Below are 16582 nucleotides of genomic sequence, written 5' to 3'. Positions count from 1 at the left end.
TGATAGAGACCAAAACATGTTCTGAAACCGGGCGCTTTATACGTTTATTTGCACTCTGAAAATCGGCATTTTTGAATGGGTTCCGATGAGACCGGGGCTCTTTTTGAAACCAGCATCATCGCCCCCTGCTGGAATTTCTCTGGAATTACAGCTTTTTTGCACTTCCGCATTATCTTCATGATTTATGAGCGGAGGTTGGGGCCTGATCCATCCTCGTTCTCCTCCTCATCCTGTTCTTCTACTTCTTCTGTGAGATTTCTGGCAGTGTAGACGCTATTTGCGTCCTCATCCTGCCCTCATCCTGGGCTCTGTGTTCTTCAAAGGTTCTGCTGGCTGTTGAAGTGCCCTCTGTGGCTGACTATGCGAGTCTATGAAGTGAGGGGAAGCTGACACATTATTGATCATAATTAAAGAAATAATGAACAGTTACATGATTATTCATTAAAAATAAAATTCCAACTGCTTTATGTAGAAAATTGCAAAAATATCACCAAATTATTAAGGAATGTTTTAGGGGGGCTTCAGCCCCCTGAAATAGGCTTCAGGATGCCACTGCTCTCTGTGGTTTTGGTGCATGAATTAATGAATGGTTTAGCTGTGACCTGAGTCTGCATCACTGTTAAATTCAGAAGAAGTAAAGACTTTAGACTGTAGTCTGTGTGTTGGCAGACACAAGTTAACTGCATCTGGTGGAAATACAGCTGTTGATAACAATGGGCGCTCTTCCTTGCAGCTACTGCTGCGTGATGCGATGGAGTGGCAATTCAGACATGATTCATCTGGTGTAAAATGGGTTTAAATTTAAATGAAACAAAAATGCATGAACTGTATTTTCAATTGGAGCATGGTGTAAACAGTTCCTCAGGCTGCTGGATTCCCCTCCTCGTGACGACTGTGTGATTGTCTTGACCAGGAGATGGCGGTAGAGACTGGGTTTCTGTTCACCTGTGCTCTTCGTGCCAGTTGTCTCAGTAATCTGTTTGTAGTTCCACGTTTCCACCCCGTATTCAGTCCGACTGTGGTCCTGTCTCGTCTTTGAGTTAGATTCTAACTCCAGCCTCCATGAGTCCTACCTATATATTCTCCAACACAGCCTCCGCCATCTCTTACCTACAGCGAACTCCACCACTGTCCACTGCCACTGTCCTCTGCTCGATAATGAAGACAGCTCTTGTATGGTTTCCTTCTGTCAGGTGTTCTGAGTCCACCTATTCCTGTTTCTGCCTCCGTTCAGATGTTTCAAAGCATTTCTGAAGTTTTGCCTCATAAAAGTTTTTCATTTACTCAGCAACAATTCACAGTGCTTCACTGCAGAGCAGAAATATGTTCATAGAAAAATCAATCAATCAATCAAGTAAACTATTATTAAAATAAAGGTGTTAATCAGGAACCTTAATTGTGTGTGTGCCCTTCTTACACCTGCTAAGCTGTTTTTTTTTTTTTTTTTGTTGAATAAGGTAGGTGTGTGTGTGTGTGGTTTCACACATCTCAGTAGTGAAACAAAAAACACACAGATACCAAAGCCTCCAGCACACTTCCGCCAAACCTAACCAGAGAGAAGCAGCTGATTCTCCTCCAGATCCTCCAGAAAGACCAGAAGAAGGATCTCTGACATCCAGAGAGGTGGAGGCGCAGCAGGAGCTCCCGGGCTGACTCGGTGATGGAGGGAAGACGTGTGCAGCAGCTGCTCTGTAAGAACTGTTTTCTGCAGGTTCTTCCTTCGCCTCGACCAGAGAGACTCAAACTAACTCCTCTCTCTGCAGGTCTGACCGTCACACTCATCTCTACCACTCTACCATCTCCACAAGGTCAGTGAACGCCTCGCGCCTCCATCATAACATCCTGGATGTTTCTGTGCTGGTTTGAGGTTCAGAGTCCAGTTTTGTCCAGTCTGTCCTCAGTCTGCTGCCAGTTCAACCACAGGCAGACAGCACTGCAAAAAGGCTAGTCCAAATACAACATATAAACACTAAAGTTCTGAGGAAGAGTACTTAAAATAAGTGAACTATTCTGTCCATGCAGCAAGTACATTTTACTTGATGAGACATCTTGAAATAATATTTTTAAATCTAGATTTTGTTTTTCCAGGCAAGTATCTAAAAGGGTTAAAATAGATAAAAGCTACAGGCGTGGCGTCTCTAGCGAGATGGCAGGAGGAAGAGGGAGCTGCCCTGAGCTGTGGGTCCTGTCAGCGCCCCTCTGGGGCCCCTGGGGGCTGGAGGGGGAGAGACTGACGTCCCTGGGCCTGCCGTTATTGCTCTCCTGAAGGAGGTGGTGGAATGGATTCTGCTGGGATGCCAAGTAGCACCGTCCCCAGAAGCTCGGATGCCACAGCAGCACCTCCTGGCCCTCTCTCGTGGAAGGACAGAACTTCTGTGGAGGGCATCCTATTGGGTGTGGCCCTGGACCGCCAAGAGACGGTCACCATGGATGCCAGTCTCTCGGGATGAGGTGCCGTCTGATGGCACAGGGCAGTTCTGAAGATCACATTTGTGTGCTGGAGCTGTGAGCAGTACACCAGGCCTTTAAAGGCTTCTTGTCCATATCTGAGAGGCAGGTATGTGTTCGTACGGACCCCCAAGCCCTGGCTCACTAACTACTGGGGGTAAAGTCAACCCAGTTTGACAAGTGCAGCTGTAAACACACTGTTACTCTGCAAAGCTTTATTTGTAGTTTTACCGTATCAAAAAGAAAAAAAGGTAAAAAGTAAGGAATAATTTGCTCGCGACGACATAGAAGAAGACCCATCGTGTTTGTTATATGCTGACTGAGTGGAGAGATGTTGATCACCGGCTGAAAAAAGCCTCTCCAGCTGTGGGGCAGCTCCGTGTTGAGCTCAGCTCCCCCGTTCTGTGTTTCTTCTCAGCCCCGTTCAGCTCAACACACAAACACTCGACACCGAGCTTTTTCTGCTAAAAGTCCAGACTTTGAGATTCTTGTTAGGAGGAACAAACCTGACAGAAATGGTATAGTGTCCATGAAACACACTGGTTTCAAAAAGTATTGATTTCCATCAAACTTTTCAACTTTTCATTTTGCCTCATTATAACCATAAGTGTAAGTTAAAAGATCACATGTGATATGAGAAGCTAACGCTAAAATGTTGCTTCCTGTTTTTTTCCAGCTTCAGTCCAGTCAAACGTCACAGCTGCTGAAGGAGACCTCGCCATTCTCCCATGTGAAGTTGACCTGAACAAAGGGGAACTCGAAGCAGTGATTTGGAGCAAATTCGACCGACCCGGTTCTGCAGTCACAATATTTTCATTCACGGACGGCCACAAGAACTCAGGTGACAGAGTGGCTCTGCAGGATGAACACATGAAGGATGGAAACTTCAATATAACCATGAAGAACGTGGCCCTCAGTGACAGTGGGACGTACACGTGTGACGTCATTCAGGTTGACATAAAAGACAACGCTACCAAGATAAAGACCTCCAGCTCCGTCTCTCTGTCTGTGGTTCCTCCAGGTGAGTCGTTGCGGTGGAGCAGCTGCTGGTTTCTTAGATCATGTTGTTGGTGAGAGTTTGTAGAGAGCAGAAGGTCTGAGACAGCAGCTCTTCATCACAGTCTACCTCACACTCTTTCTGTTGGCAGGACACACCCGAGGACCTGGAGAGGACGGAGCCAAGCAGGACAGAGACAAGCAGGACAGAGACAAGCAGGACGGAGACAAGCAGGACGGAAAGAATAGACATTATGGTCTAATTGCAGCTGCTGTTGTTTTTGCTGCTGTTGTTGCTGTTGTTGCTGTGGTACGTCAAAGATGCAAGAAGAAGTCAGACCTGAACACTGAAGTCGATTCGTTCTCCTCGATGAAGGAGGACGCAGCAGCAGATGAAACTGGACTCCAGGAGGCTCCGGCCTCCGTCTCTTCCATCCTGGGTTCATCTGTTTGACCTTCTGCCCTCTGGGAGACGCTACAGGTCAATAAAGTCACACACAAGCAGACTGACAAACAGCCTCTTCCCCTGTACAATACACACTGCAAACACTTATGGATACACAGACAGACACTCCCTCATGTACAGTCTCCCATCATCACCCCAGCCTGTGGCTTCAGGAATCACCAGCTGAGTGCTCAAATTGACACTGAATATTTAAACTGTTTTGTTTGTATTATTCATGCATTATTATTCTCATGTATCTGCAGTGTAAATTATATATGACTTTTGCATTGCATGTTACCCACTAAACGCCTTGCGCTCGTTCTGTTTTGTCTCTTGTGTTGTCTCTGACCTTTTTACTGAGGTGTATTGTAGCTTTACACGAGCACCTACGAAACTTTCATTGTACCCCCCTGTGCAAGGAAAATTTAAGGCCATTTTGTTCTATTCTATTCTATTCTATCTTGGGGCTCAGTTCCTCTGGACCTTCATGCAGCTGCTGAATCATCTACCATGATGCACCAGTGTTCAGAGCATCAGCTGGTCTTTGCTGGTGTTGAGTCTCCTCTGAAGGAGAGACGTGTTGAAGAGGAAAAAGCTTGAATCAGTGGGGGAGCAGGTCTTCAGAGTTTCAGGTTCAGTTTCCATGAAGAAAATAATGAACCTCAGATTGACCCCACTGGCTGTGAAGGATGTGTTTCACTTTTCAATGAAGGTGTCTTGACTTTTGCTGGACTCTTTGATGCTGTTTACAAAACTCAAAATGTTAACTAAACAGAAATACAGACATTTCAGTTATTTGAAAAGATGTTCCTCTCTTTTATATCAGCCCATTTCACAATATTCTCCATTTCTACTGGACACTTGAATTACTGGACAGTCACAGACAATAAGAGATGTGGCTGCGGCTTTGTGGATGTTTACACATATTTCTTCCCATTCATCATCTTGAATTCCAATATTTAGTTCCAGTTTGAATGTTTTCTTCATATTTAACGTGTTTTGTGAGGTAGGATTTCGGTCTTCAATCAAAAAACAATGTTTACGATGAAGGCCGCCATAGTTTAGTGGAGCCTGAGCAGAACCGTCCAGTGGCCTGGAGCCACTTCTCCAGCTTTCTGCTCAGTTGCTTCGCTGAGTCTCAGGTGAAACCGGAGCTCACTCCTCTTTCCACTCTGGTGCAACTGACGGTACGACAGTATTTGGGCAAGTTTACGCTGCAGAAATACAAAGGAGGTAAGTAAATGGCGTCCGTGCTGTATTTGACCCTCCATCATGGTTGCAAGGAAGTAAAAATCCGGGATGCCAGTCCTCCAGAATGGACGTGTGAATTTCTCTTTCAAACATTTCTTCACTTTTTGTCAGCGTTAAAATAGAAAGAGACACATTGGAGTTCCAGTTTGCTAAACGTGGCTTTTTGACCTGTGCTGGTTTAATTCCTGACTGACGGCGTGCTGTGGCAGGTTAGCCTGTTAGCTGCTAGCTGCTGCTAACCACAGGGAAACTTACGAACAGAAGACGGAACAAAGAGTTTCTCCAGACATGACTGCAGGTGAGTTTCTGGACGGATCAAGAACATGTAAAGACACAGATGTTTAATGACTCTGAGCTCAGGAAAGCGTGCTCAGCTCTGATCGACAGCAACGATTTTACTTTCAAGTATTTCAGCCAGTGTGCTCAACATGCTGGGTAAACTGTGTTGGGATTATCTTCATGTGTTTTATTCCACACCTCACATCTCACATTACTGCACATACACACTGACTTATAATCATATCTGCCACAAACAGATGTGAAGCTATTGAGTCAAAGATGAGGCAGGAGTTAGCTTCTGATTCACAGCGTATTTAACAGTGACAGACATTATGAAATATGATTTAAGGTTAAAGGTTAAAATGCACACACACGTCTCAGTTGGAGCAGACTCGGTGAATGTGGCACCCTGCTCAGCGGAGAGCGGGTTGAGAGTGATGAGGAAGTTAAGGTTGCTTTCTTGGGTCTGTAGTTCCTGCTTTGATGGAACCGTAGAGAGAACCATGTGGAGACAACCACCTGGAGAGGAGGACAGCCATTTCCGACCGGCTGACTTCCCCGGAGACCATTTCCGACTGGCAGTCTTCCTTAAATGTAATGTTAAACGTCAGCGGCCATAGTGCCGCCACCTTGGATCAAGATCAGAGATAGACGACCGTCAAAGTCTGGAAGCTCCAGAACACCAGGATCAAGTCAAATCCACGTCTCTACAAGCTGTGTGTCTCCAGCTCCCCCATCACTGAACTCCATGAACCCCAAACCCAGCAGCTCTGAGTTCAGTCATCAGTGTGATGAAGGGCAGCAAATGTTTGACTGGAACACACAGCCTTCTGATCCGGAGTCAGACGAGCTGCCACTGCACCACAAGGTCCCACAGAAGTAACGCAGTGGTCTGAGTCCTTTAAACATTTCTGCCAGAGTCCTACATGTTTTCCTCTTCATTCAGCCAAAGACAGAATATCACCTGTTATGAAACGAACGTCTGGCTTTTCTTTTGCAGACAACAAGGTTTTGCCACCTCTCGTTTCTAGGAGGTGAGTGGAAACGACACACAATGAATTTAGATTAAATGATATTAGAGGTTCAGTGAGATTCAGATTCAGAGACTGAACCCAGTTACAGAAACATCATCCAGTCATTTTATCTTCATCCACAGATCGACTTCAGCATGAGAATGAAGAGTGAAACACTGAATTAACATCTTTACTCCTTCAAATGTGGATCGCTCCTTCAGTTTTGGATGATTTAAAATCATTTTGGGATATTGAGATGTACGGTGATGTGAAATTTACTGATAAATTACAACAAACAATTAGAAAGATACACAAAGAATATCAACTAGATTAAATTAAAATGAGTAAAGTTTCATTAAAAACATGCAAAACCTGTAAATTGGAAGTAGAAACATTCTGAGATCAGTATCAGTGGAACGAGATGTGTCATCTGCACAACGATGGAATGAATCAGTTTGTCTTAAATAAAACCTAGAATTAAAAAAAAAGTGTTTTGGTCATATCTTTACAAATCTAGCCTTTTGTTTATTTGTTTGTTTGTTTTTTACACATGTAACATGTTCAGTCAGCCCATCAGAAGAACATCCCTTGTTGAAGTGCAGGTAAAGCAGCAACACTTCCTGCGGCCTGCAGGTGGAGCCATTCAGCTGATGGGGGGGATGGGGCACAGTCAGATATGTTTTAAACTTTATTTACTGTCTGAGGTACAAATGCTTCTTCCTCTTGAACACAACATTGTGCGGTAGGACTGAACAGAATGAAGGTATAGAGGATGGAAAAACTGTTTATTTGGTCTTTTAGGTATAAATGATTCTTCCTCCTGATGAGTCTTGATGCTTCTTCACACCAGGAGGAGTGGCCTCCATCAAGCTGCAGCTTTTACTCAAAGTACATTTTCATCTTCATAAACTACTTTTTCACTTTAACTTGAGCACATTCCCAGATGGCTACTTTAAATTTCAGCTAAATAAAGGTAAAAAGTCCCAAAGCTGATCACTGAGTGGTGTTTCCAGCGGGGCCTGCTTCCATTAACCCTCGAATTGCACAAAACCTAAATATCACAATAAGAAGCTGGTAATGGAAACAACTACATTTCTCAAAAAAAAAAAAAAAAAAAAAAAAACTCAAATATTGCAAAAAAGTTTTTATATTCTCATGAGGTGGTTTTTCAGGTGTGTCCATAAAGAAGTATATCACCAAAGTGTAATGGAAACACTTTTTTCTCGTGACTGAGCCAGACACAGGCCGGTGTTTGGGAGCTGCAGAGTGGACCCACATCAAGTCCACAACCAACTATTAGTGTTTAAGAAAACTGTTTAGTAGTTAACCACATAAAACAAATATCTTCCAGGAAAAAGTCCTTAATTGATATAACACGCACTATCTTATTGCTAATATATTTGGCCCTGGGGATATTTGTCATCAAACCTTACATTAAACCCCACAGCAGAGTTTCTGACACTGACTCTGCTCTGCTTCACTTCTCCTCCTCTTATTTGTTTAGTTGGTTTTTGTTGTTGTTGTTGTTGTTGTTGTTGTTTACCCACTGTCCTTCCTCTGTCAGTCTGTGAAGCCACTGATCACGTGATTACATGTCGCTCCGCCCCTTCAGTCACGGTGAACGGAGAGCTCATTTGCATATTCAGTTAGTGCGTCGAAGCCACGCCCCCAACCTGCAGTACCGGGTTACACAGTTCACAGGGGGGGCGCTGTGGGACCAATGACAGTCTTATGTGGGACACACACACACACACACACACACACACACACACACACACACACACACACACACACACACACACACACACACACACACACACACACAGTGAAGGCTTTGGAGAGCTGCTGGTGGTTTGGAAGATATTTCCACTCTTCTAGTTTCCATATGAAGCAGGTAAACATGCTTTTGCTGCATGGAAAACGTTTTAAGTTTAAGTTTTAAAGTTGACGACTGGCGGTACCCGACTAATGATTTCCAACCTTGATTCTCGTCCATTCGAATACTGTGGAAGTCTGAGAGTGAAGATGAAATTCAGGAAAACAGTTGGAGACTTCAATGTTTTAATAGGTAGAAAAACACAATGAGCAACATATGTTTTTTTCAACCATCATGAAGTTTTGTTTTTACAAAAAGTGCAATTTACAGAGAAATTAGAATAAATCAGAGTGAAAGAAAAGAGACATCTCAGTAGATTAAAGGTAGCAAAACATCTTCTACATTGGAGTCACTTCATTCACATGTTCTGCAGAGGTCTGGAGACAAACACACATCAACACACCGTTTAATAAATACTGGCACTCTGTATTGGCAAGCAGCTAAAGCTAAGGACTCGTCCTTATAATTGTCCCTCTGGGAAAGAGGCATCGGGGCATCTGTGGTTGTCAACACGAGTCCCGGGCCCTTCCAGAGGACGCCTGGTGACCAGAAGAAGCAGAAAAACGCTGGCATCATGTTCCACTCTGGGTTTTGAAGAGCTTTGAGGGAAATCTGCTCCTGCTGGAGTAAAAACTGAAGTTTGAGGTGAACCTGATCTCAACATAAATCCAGCTTTAATCAACCCGTCTGGTGCAAACTGCAGTGAACGCTGCATGTTCTTCCAGACTCCTCCTGACAGCAGGAGCAGCCGTCATGGTGGCACCGGTATCCCAGCGCAGCACTCAGAGCTGAAATGGTTAAAAAGTCCGTGTTTTCTTTGAATTTTTAACTATTTTCTTGGTGGTTTGCTGGGCCAGATTGCAGCCTCTTACAGGGCAGTTTTGGCCCACGGATCCTATGTTTCACACCACTGCTGTTGAGATAAATAGAAGTAAAAAACATTATTTTTATTCTTTAGCAAACATTTTAAAGTATTGTGTCTATATGATTTAATTTGAGTTTTTATTATTCAGTCTTCAGTAAAAAAAATGTTTGTTTCAATTTTGGAATTTTCAAGATCTTTAAGAACTAATAAATGTTTTAGTAATGTTTCATTTAAATTTAATTAAAAATAAAATCATGTTTTTAATTTGTATTGTAACTCCAGAGGAGAGTCAAGTTAAAGTAAATGAGCGAATGAAACTTAAAAGATTTTAAATGTACTCAGTTCAGTTGAGTTCTCAAACACAATTATATTTCAACACGAACTTCTTTCTTTTCTGAAATGGGCTGTTCGAGTTTACAGTGTACTTTTATCCTTCAATTATTAATTTTTAATCAGGATTCCTTCACAGAAGTGAAATTCGAGGATGGAAAAGATTTCCCCCTCAGTGCTGTTCTTCGCACTGAAATTCAAGAAGGGAAAAATAAATTTTAACCAGGATGTCTGTAGATTTTTTCTCTTTAGGCTGTAAAGTACAGAAACTCTGTTGAGACCAGTGCAGGTTTGGGTTTCAGTGAAGAAACAAGCTGAATTGTGCCAAATTACAGTGGAGAACACCAGCTCCCCCTAGTGGTGCGTGAAGCAGCTCAAAAATATATTTTATTTTGATAAAATCTGTTTTAAAATACATAGAATGATAAAAAATGGTAAAAATCACAGAATGAGAACATTTCAATATGAGATTAATTTTGATAGCAATAAGTCCGAGGCCTCGGCGTCTTACGTTCAGCTGGGAGGGTTGGAGGTTCGGAGGGTTGGAGGTTCGGAGGGTTGGAGGGTTGGAGGTTTCCTCAGGTGTGAAGAGTTGAGAGTTGGAGAGCCACAGCTGCAGATTGAGCAGGAAGTCTCCGGAGCCGGGTCCTCGGCGAAGCCCCCCCCAAACCTGTCCAGCGCCGGCGCTTTCAAGACACTGGTACAAGGATTGGGAGTGACCAGACCGAGGCGGACGGAGCCCGGTCCCAGACCGCCGCCGCAGGCTTCCTGGAGGTCCTCAGAGCGGCGCACGGCGTTTCCTCCCCGTCCCGCCGCCTTGCCCCGACTCCCGACCCCGACTCCCACCCGGCCCCCTCTATCTATCTACCCTCCCCGCCTCCCGCCGGCCCGTGCAGCCCGGCCCGGCGGCCAATGGGGAGCCGGGGAGGCTGGGTGAGGCACTTCCTCTGTGACAGGAAACTAACAACAAACACCCCGAGACCGCAAGCACAGGGCGGGGGGGGGGGGGGGGGGGGGGGGGGGGGGGGTAGCTCCAAGCACAGATAAACAGATGCCAACGCCTGATGGCTCCAGGTCCAGGCCCTCGGGTCAGGGAGAGGTCAGAACCGAGGCTTCACTCTGCAGGAATCACAGCTTCACGAACCGTCAGGAGCTCCACTCTTCACCCACCAGAGCCGCCACGAAGCCTCACAGAGCGCTCTGGGCTCTGAAGGCTTTCACAGAAACACCAGCATTTCACTGAATGCTGATCCTAGGGGCCGTTTTAAAGAAAATTAGTTTTTATCAGGAAATTCAACCTTTTCAGGTCAGCCCTTTTCAGCTGATCGTGTGGAGTTTGCATGTTGTCCCTGTGGGTTTTCTCCAGGTTCCTCACACAGACTCCCCTGAGCGTGTGATGCTGCCACCGCCGTGCAGCTGGCGTGTCATGCTGCCACCGCCGTGCAGCTGGCGTGTGATGCTGCCACCGCCGTGCAGCTGGCGTGTGATGCTGCCACCGCCGTGCAGCAGGCGCGTGATGCTGCCACCGCCGTGCAGCTGGCGCGTGATGCTGCCACCGCCGTGCAGCAGGCGCGTGATGCTGCCACCGCCGTGCAGCTGGCGCGTGATGCTGCCACCGCCGTGCAGCTGGCGTGTGATGCTGCCACCGCCGTGCAGCAGGCGCGTGATGCTGCCACCGCCGTGCAGCAGGCGCGTGATGCTGCCACCGCCGTGCAGCAGGCGTGTCATGCTGCCACCGCCGTGCAGCTGGCGCGTGATGCTGCCACCGCCGTGCAGCAGGCGCGTGATGCTGCCACCGCCGTGCAGCTGGCGCGTGATGCTGCCACCGCCGTGCAGCAGGTGTGTGATGCTGCCACCGCCGTGCAGCAGGTGTGTGATGCTGCCACCGCCGTGCAGCAGGCGTGTGATGCTGCCACCGCCGTGCAGCAGGTGTGTGATGCTGCCACCGCCGTGCTGACTGGGATGCATCTGAAGGGACAAACGAATTGCTCCTTCTGCGGAGGCTGCAAAAGCGATAAAAGGAGTCGAGGAGACACTTTTTAAATCTTGAGGATTTTCATTTAACATTTAAAGAGGAAAACGTTCATATTTTAAGGCAATCCGATGCAACAGTAATGTGTAACCATGAACTGTTAAAATTCCTTTTGCGATTCTGTGCTGTCATTGTTCTTCCAAATGCATGTAAAAAACAAAAAACTGTACTTATGTTTCCCTTTGTCTTTAAAAGCTGTTAGTGAAGCAGTACAGATCGCTACAGAACGTTGGAACTCTAATTATTTACTGCATTTACCACAGAAACAGGAACTTTTTGAGTTTTTGACTTAAACTGAGTTGTGGGATTCTTTGGCCACGTTCTTCCTTTTCGCTGCGTTGATCCCGTGGAGGACTGTCTCAGTGCGTCTCGGGGTTTGGATCCTCCTCCACCTTCTGAACCTCTCTGCTGTTTTCATGGTTTTGCTGGCTGCTCCTGCTGAAAGGCCTGATGGAGTCTGATGTCTGGGGAGACGCTCCGTGCCGGGTCCAGGTGGACGGTTCGGTCCGGCCTCCTGTCAGACCCACAGAGAGCGGCGAGGTGGTGGGGTGGGTGGAGGGCCGGGGCTGATGGGAAGATAGAGAACCGCGTTCAAAGGCTGCAGATAAAGAGAAGTGGTCTGGATAACTGCTGGGCGGAGGGTCTTTGGGGGATAGTTGTTTATGAATGAGGCTCGGGCCCGGCTATTATCTTCTCCAGCATCCTTTGCGCCTCTCTCACCACATCATTAACTCCCCGCTCCGGCTTTTCCTGGCCTTATATGGTCTGATGTGGACTTGCCGGTAAAAACCCGGGGGGGTTGATGGGACTGTTGTCTGATTGGGCTTATCAGGTTTAATTTTTGTTTGTTCATTGAGGAAGTCGAGTTCGTAGAAGTCCCAGTATTTACTCCATGGAATCATTTCTTTGATAGCTGACTGTGATAGACAGATGAAGGTGGACACTGAATCTGAAAGGATTCGTGAAACATATGAAAGACAATAATTACCTTATGGGAGGTGACGACATGGAGAAAAGTCACATTTTTAATTAAACTGCACCAACAGATGGCTGGACAGAGACGGTCAGAACAGAAAACTGAAGGATGATGTTCAGTGTTTGACTCCTGGTTCTGGTTCAGACTCCTCAGACCTCCTCTGGTTCTGGTTCAGACCCCTCAGACCTCCTCTGGTTCTGGTTCAGACTCCTCAGACCTCCTCTGGTTCTGGTTCAGACCCCTCAGACCTCCTCTGGTTCTGGTTCAGACTCCTCAGACCTCCTCTGGTTCTGGTTCAGACCCCTCAGACCTCCTCTGGTTCTGGTTCAGACTCCTCAGACCTCCTCTGGTTCTGGTTCAGACTCCTCAGACCTCCTCTGGTTCTGGTTCAGACTCCTCAGAGCTCCTCTGGTTCTGGTTCAGACTCCTCAGACCTCCTGGCGGTCCTGTGTGAGGTGGAGCCTCGGTGTCCAGCAGGAACACTTGATGTGGTCTGGATCAGCTTGGACCTTGACCCTGTCGTGTGTTCAGACGACTTGCAGCTCTAAGCGGTGATTCTTTGACGATTCTTTGACGATTCTTTGGTGATTCTCTGCAGCTCCTCAGACGGTTTAGTCTGAAAATGGTCTTCTCTGCTTTAAACGTCTGAATTCTCCTTCGGTCCTGATCCTGATGCTCAGTTTGGGCTTCAGCTCCACCGCGTGTCCCTCTCTGAACCGCATGTTGCCGTGGACGTCCTGCGATTCTCATCAGCATTGGTGACCTGAACTATCCATATTATGTTAATTCCTGTTTATTTTGTCGATTATACACATTTACTCCTGACAGGATTTACAGATTTTTTTGAATTATTACCAGACTTTCAGGCCACTGTCAGAGCAACAGTTCTCCCAGTTTAGTTTCTCCCAGTTTTATAGAGAAAAGAACCATTTATTGTGATTTATTGGTTCATTGTCAGCTTCATCTGTTCGCCGCTGCTTATTCTGCTCTGGGTGCAGGAATCTCTTCACAGGAAATCCACAGTGAGCGAGGCAGGAAACACAGCCGCTGAGACGCAAGAAATAAACAAGACATATAAGGCCTTGCTAACGTTACTGTTGGTTTTCTCACTTCTGGTTCCTGTTGTTCTCAGTTAAATCACGTTCACTCCATCAGCTTCTTGTCCAGTGTGCAGAAAACTTCACACATGGACATCTTTGAGTGCTTTATTCGATCTTAAAAGTAATTATAAAACCACTCCATTTTTTTCTTTGTTACAGTGAAAACCCAGAATGAATTTAATTTAAAAGATAAACAGTCTGTGTGCTGTGATTCAAAGAAGCTGCACACAATTTTTCCACCAACAGTGAAAGTAATTAAACAGCAAATGAATGGTTTCTGTGTGACAGCCCAAGATACAACATGAAGAATTCTGAGATTTGACAAGGAACTACATTTTTAAAGACGCACAAAGTGTAAAGTAAAGGATTTATTGAATTAAAAATACATTTGCTATTAGATCTATTTCAGTTTGTTCAAAGTTATAGATCAAAACATTTTCGAAAAAGAATGAAGGCTACAAAGGTATCCAAAAAATATTCACAGCACGTTATAAATGAATTAAGAAATAAACGAACCAATAAATGCATAAACGAAAAAAATAAAGAATAAAAAGTAAGTAATATATGCACTACTTTTCAAAATTACGCAAATATAATTTAGTGTTGCACTATAAATCAAAACTGGACTGATAGTCATGTTTGGCAGTTCTCCCGTTGCGCCGCCAGATGGCGGCAGAGTTCAGCCGGAAACGGCTCACGGCTGTCATTCATATGAAGAAGAGAAGAAGAAGCAGCAGCAGCAAAAGGACACGAAGAAGAATTCGAGGAAGACTCTCAAATTAAAGTTCTAGTTTTCGTCCACTGTGTGTTTGGATCGCAAACTTGACAGCTTTTACTTCGGTTTCTGAGGTGACCCGATCCGCTACAGAAGGTCGGTGTGTTTTTACCTCTCCGCTCTGCGTGCGTCTGCTGGTTAGCTGTTAGCATGTAGCGTTAGCCCCCTGATGCTAGCTCTCACAACAACAACAATCACACTTTTTTCTCCTCTTCTCTTTGTTTCTCTTCGAACTCTCAGAACAACAGAAGCTCTAATGACTCGCCACGGGAAGAACTGCACGGCCGGGGCCGTTTACACCTACCACGAGAAGAAGAAGGACACAGGTGGGACTAGATGATCCAGGAACTGAACTGGAGTTCACTGAGAACACAATAATGGTTAGGGTTTGCACAAGTGGGAGCATCAGTTATCTTTAATGTATGTCATACAGACAGGATTTCTGCTGTGGAAAGCTGTAGAAATGTCGTCGATTAAATTAAACTTTCAGAAACATTCAATATCCTGCTGTAGTAACAATGCGCTAATAGTCATTATTTCATTCTCCTCTTCTGGATCAGATGTTTGTGGCGACACATAGCAGAGCTGTAGGTTTATCAGCTGGTGCATCACAGCTCAGTTTCAAGAGAAAAAGGGTTTTTGGAGTTTGGTCGTCTATGGTTAAGGTTGTAGGGATATAATTTCCCTGCTTTGGGAGGGTTGTATGGATTAATTGCCCCCGTCTGCTGTGGATTTGCCCCCTCAGCGGCCTCTGGTTATGGCACTCAGAGCATCCGGCTGGGAAAAGACGCCATCAAAGACTTCGACTGCTGCTGCCTGTCTCTGCAGCCCTGCAAGGACCCTGTGGTGACGTACGACAACACACACACACACACACACACACACACACACACACACACAGATCTTCTCAAGCTGCATCTGTGTTCTCAGTCCAGATGGATTCCTGTATGAGAAACAAGCCATTCTGGAATACATTCTTCACCAGAAGACGGAGATCGCCAGAAAGATGAAAGTGAGGCTGAAACGTTTGCAGGTTTCTTATATTCTGTTGCAGCTTTTTGTCCTCTGTCCGCCTGTGACGATGCGTTTGGAACCCGGCAGGCGTATGAGAAGCAGAAGCAGGCGCAGAAGAGCTCCAGTCAGCTGGAGTCCAAGTCTGAGGAGAGGGAGAAGGTGGAGCGCTTCAAGAGCCGCGAGAACAGCATTGTGTCCAAACCCATCAACCCCTTCACGTCAGGTCGGTGTGTGAGTCCGAGCCACAGTACATGTCTGCTCACCCTTCAGCTCTCCACTCACTCACTCACTCTCTCTCTCCCTCTCTCCCTCTCTCTCTCTCTCTCTCTCTCTCAGGTCAGGGTAAAGATGCAAGCAGCAGCAGCAGCTCCTCCGGAGAGTCCTCAGCCTCCGCCTCTTCATCCTCCACCGCCTCCTCCTCCTCCTCCTCCTCCTCTTCCTCCGCCCCCTCCTCCTCACAGAGCCTCCCCAGCTTCTGGATCCCCTCTCTCACACCCGAAGCCAAGCCCACCCTGCTCAAGAAGCCAGTGAGTGTCCCCTCACGTTTGGAGAAGAGATTAAAGTTATTTACCTTTATAACAAACACCAGGAAAAAAGAATGAATGGATGGAAACATGTACCATCAAAAATCAGTTATACAAACTTCTATTGTCTTCTATTGTCCTGCAGAGACACCTAGTGGTCAACATGGTCTGTTCTGTATGTGTTGGTGTATCTTCATGTGACCAGAGAAACAACTGTAAATAAAAGTGACTTATATTCTGTAAGATAATTTTAACAGTGTTTCTAACAGCGTCAAGCGTCCCCGCTGAGTTTTGTCTCCATAAAAAGCTGCAAAATTTAGAGAAATGAAAGATTTGGGCTTTTAGTTTTAAAAAATGAATCAATTTAACTCTTTAAAGCTGAATAATTACAACATTTTCGAGATAAGTCCTTTTTTGTTTGTTTGCCCTAAATGTGCAGTCAGAGGATCCATGTTAAAAACAAACATTTGAAAGTTCATTTGTCCGTTTTAACCTGAACAAAGAAATAATGAGGCTCCATTTCTTGGATATTTAGGCTCTGTGATGTGGTTTGATAAATGTCTGGGCTTTATTGTTCAAGGTGATTTTAAATGTGGAAATACTGGAATATTTACTGAGAGGTTGAATTTTACCTTTGATCAAAGTGTGTGTTTGTGTG

General features: G+C 45.6%; 1 protein-coding gene and 3 long non-coding RNA genes across 5 annotated transcripts in view; 3 read left to right on the top strand and 1 right to left on the bottom strand.

Annotated features, from left to right (window-relative positions):
* The first annotated feature begins 991 nt into the window (after positions 1-991).
* LOC115386816 (uncharacterized) overlaps positions 992-16582 on the top strand; it is a 24496-nt gene continuing 8905 nt past the window's right edge. Inside the window, exons 1-3 of the long non-coding RNA XR_003931325.1 lie at positions 992-1003; positions 1320-1325; positions 4514-4521. This is a non-coding gene — a long non-coding RNA (uncharacterized LOC115386816). The remainder of the gene's footprint in view (positions 1004-1319; positions 1326-4513; positions 4522-16582) is intronic.
* LOC115386817 (uncharacterized) lies at positions 1552-3422 on the top strand. Its single transcript, XR_003931326.1, has 3 exons — positions 1552-1691; positions 1764-1808; positions 3125-3422. It is a non-coding gene; the product is annotated as an uncharacterized LOC115386817 (long non-coding RNA).
* LOC115386815 (uncharacterized) lies at positions 8477-10328 on the bottom strand. 2 transcript variants are annotated; one of them, XR_003931323.1, is made up of 2 exons: positions 10015-10328; positions 8477-8929 (listed from the first exon to the last, which is right to left on the bottom strand). It is a non-coding gene; the product is annotated as an uncharacterized LOC115386815 (long non-coding RNA). The 2 variants fall into 2 exon arrangements; XR_003931324.1 differs by having other exon boundaries at positions 8477-8847.
* nosip (nitric oxide synthase interacting protein) overlaps positions 14337-16582 on the top strand; it is a 3596-nt gene continuing 1350 nt past the window's right edge. Inside the window, exons 1-6 of the mRNA XM_030089287.1 lie at positions 14337-14482; positions 14627-14712; positions 15132-15237; positions 15317-15398; positions 15488-15623; positions 15737-15927. Of these exons, the coding sequence (XP_029945147.1) occupies positions 14643-14712; positions 15132-15237; positions 15317-15398; positions 15488-15623; positions 15737-15927 (585 nt within the window). The 5' untranslated portion in view covers positions 14337-14482; positions 14627-14642. The remainder of the gene's footprint in view (positions 14483-14626; positions 14713-15131; positions 15238-15316; positions 15399-15487; positions 15624-15736; positions 15928-16582) is intronic.

The sequence above is a fragment of the Salarias fasciatus genome, chromosome 4, assembly GCF_902148845.1.
Source record: "Salarias fasciatus chromosome 4, fSalaFa1.1, whole genome shotgun sequence".
Lineage (NCBI taxonomy): Eukaryota > Metazoa > Chordata > Actinopteri > Blenniiformes > Blenniidae > Salarias > Salarias fasciatus.
The sequence above is the reverse complement of the archived record's forward strand: the minus strand, read 5'-3'. Positions and strand labels throughout refer to the sequence as shown.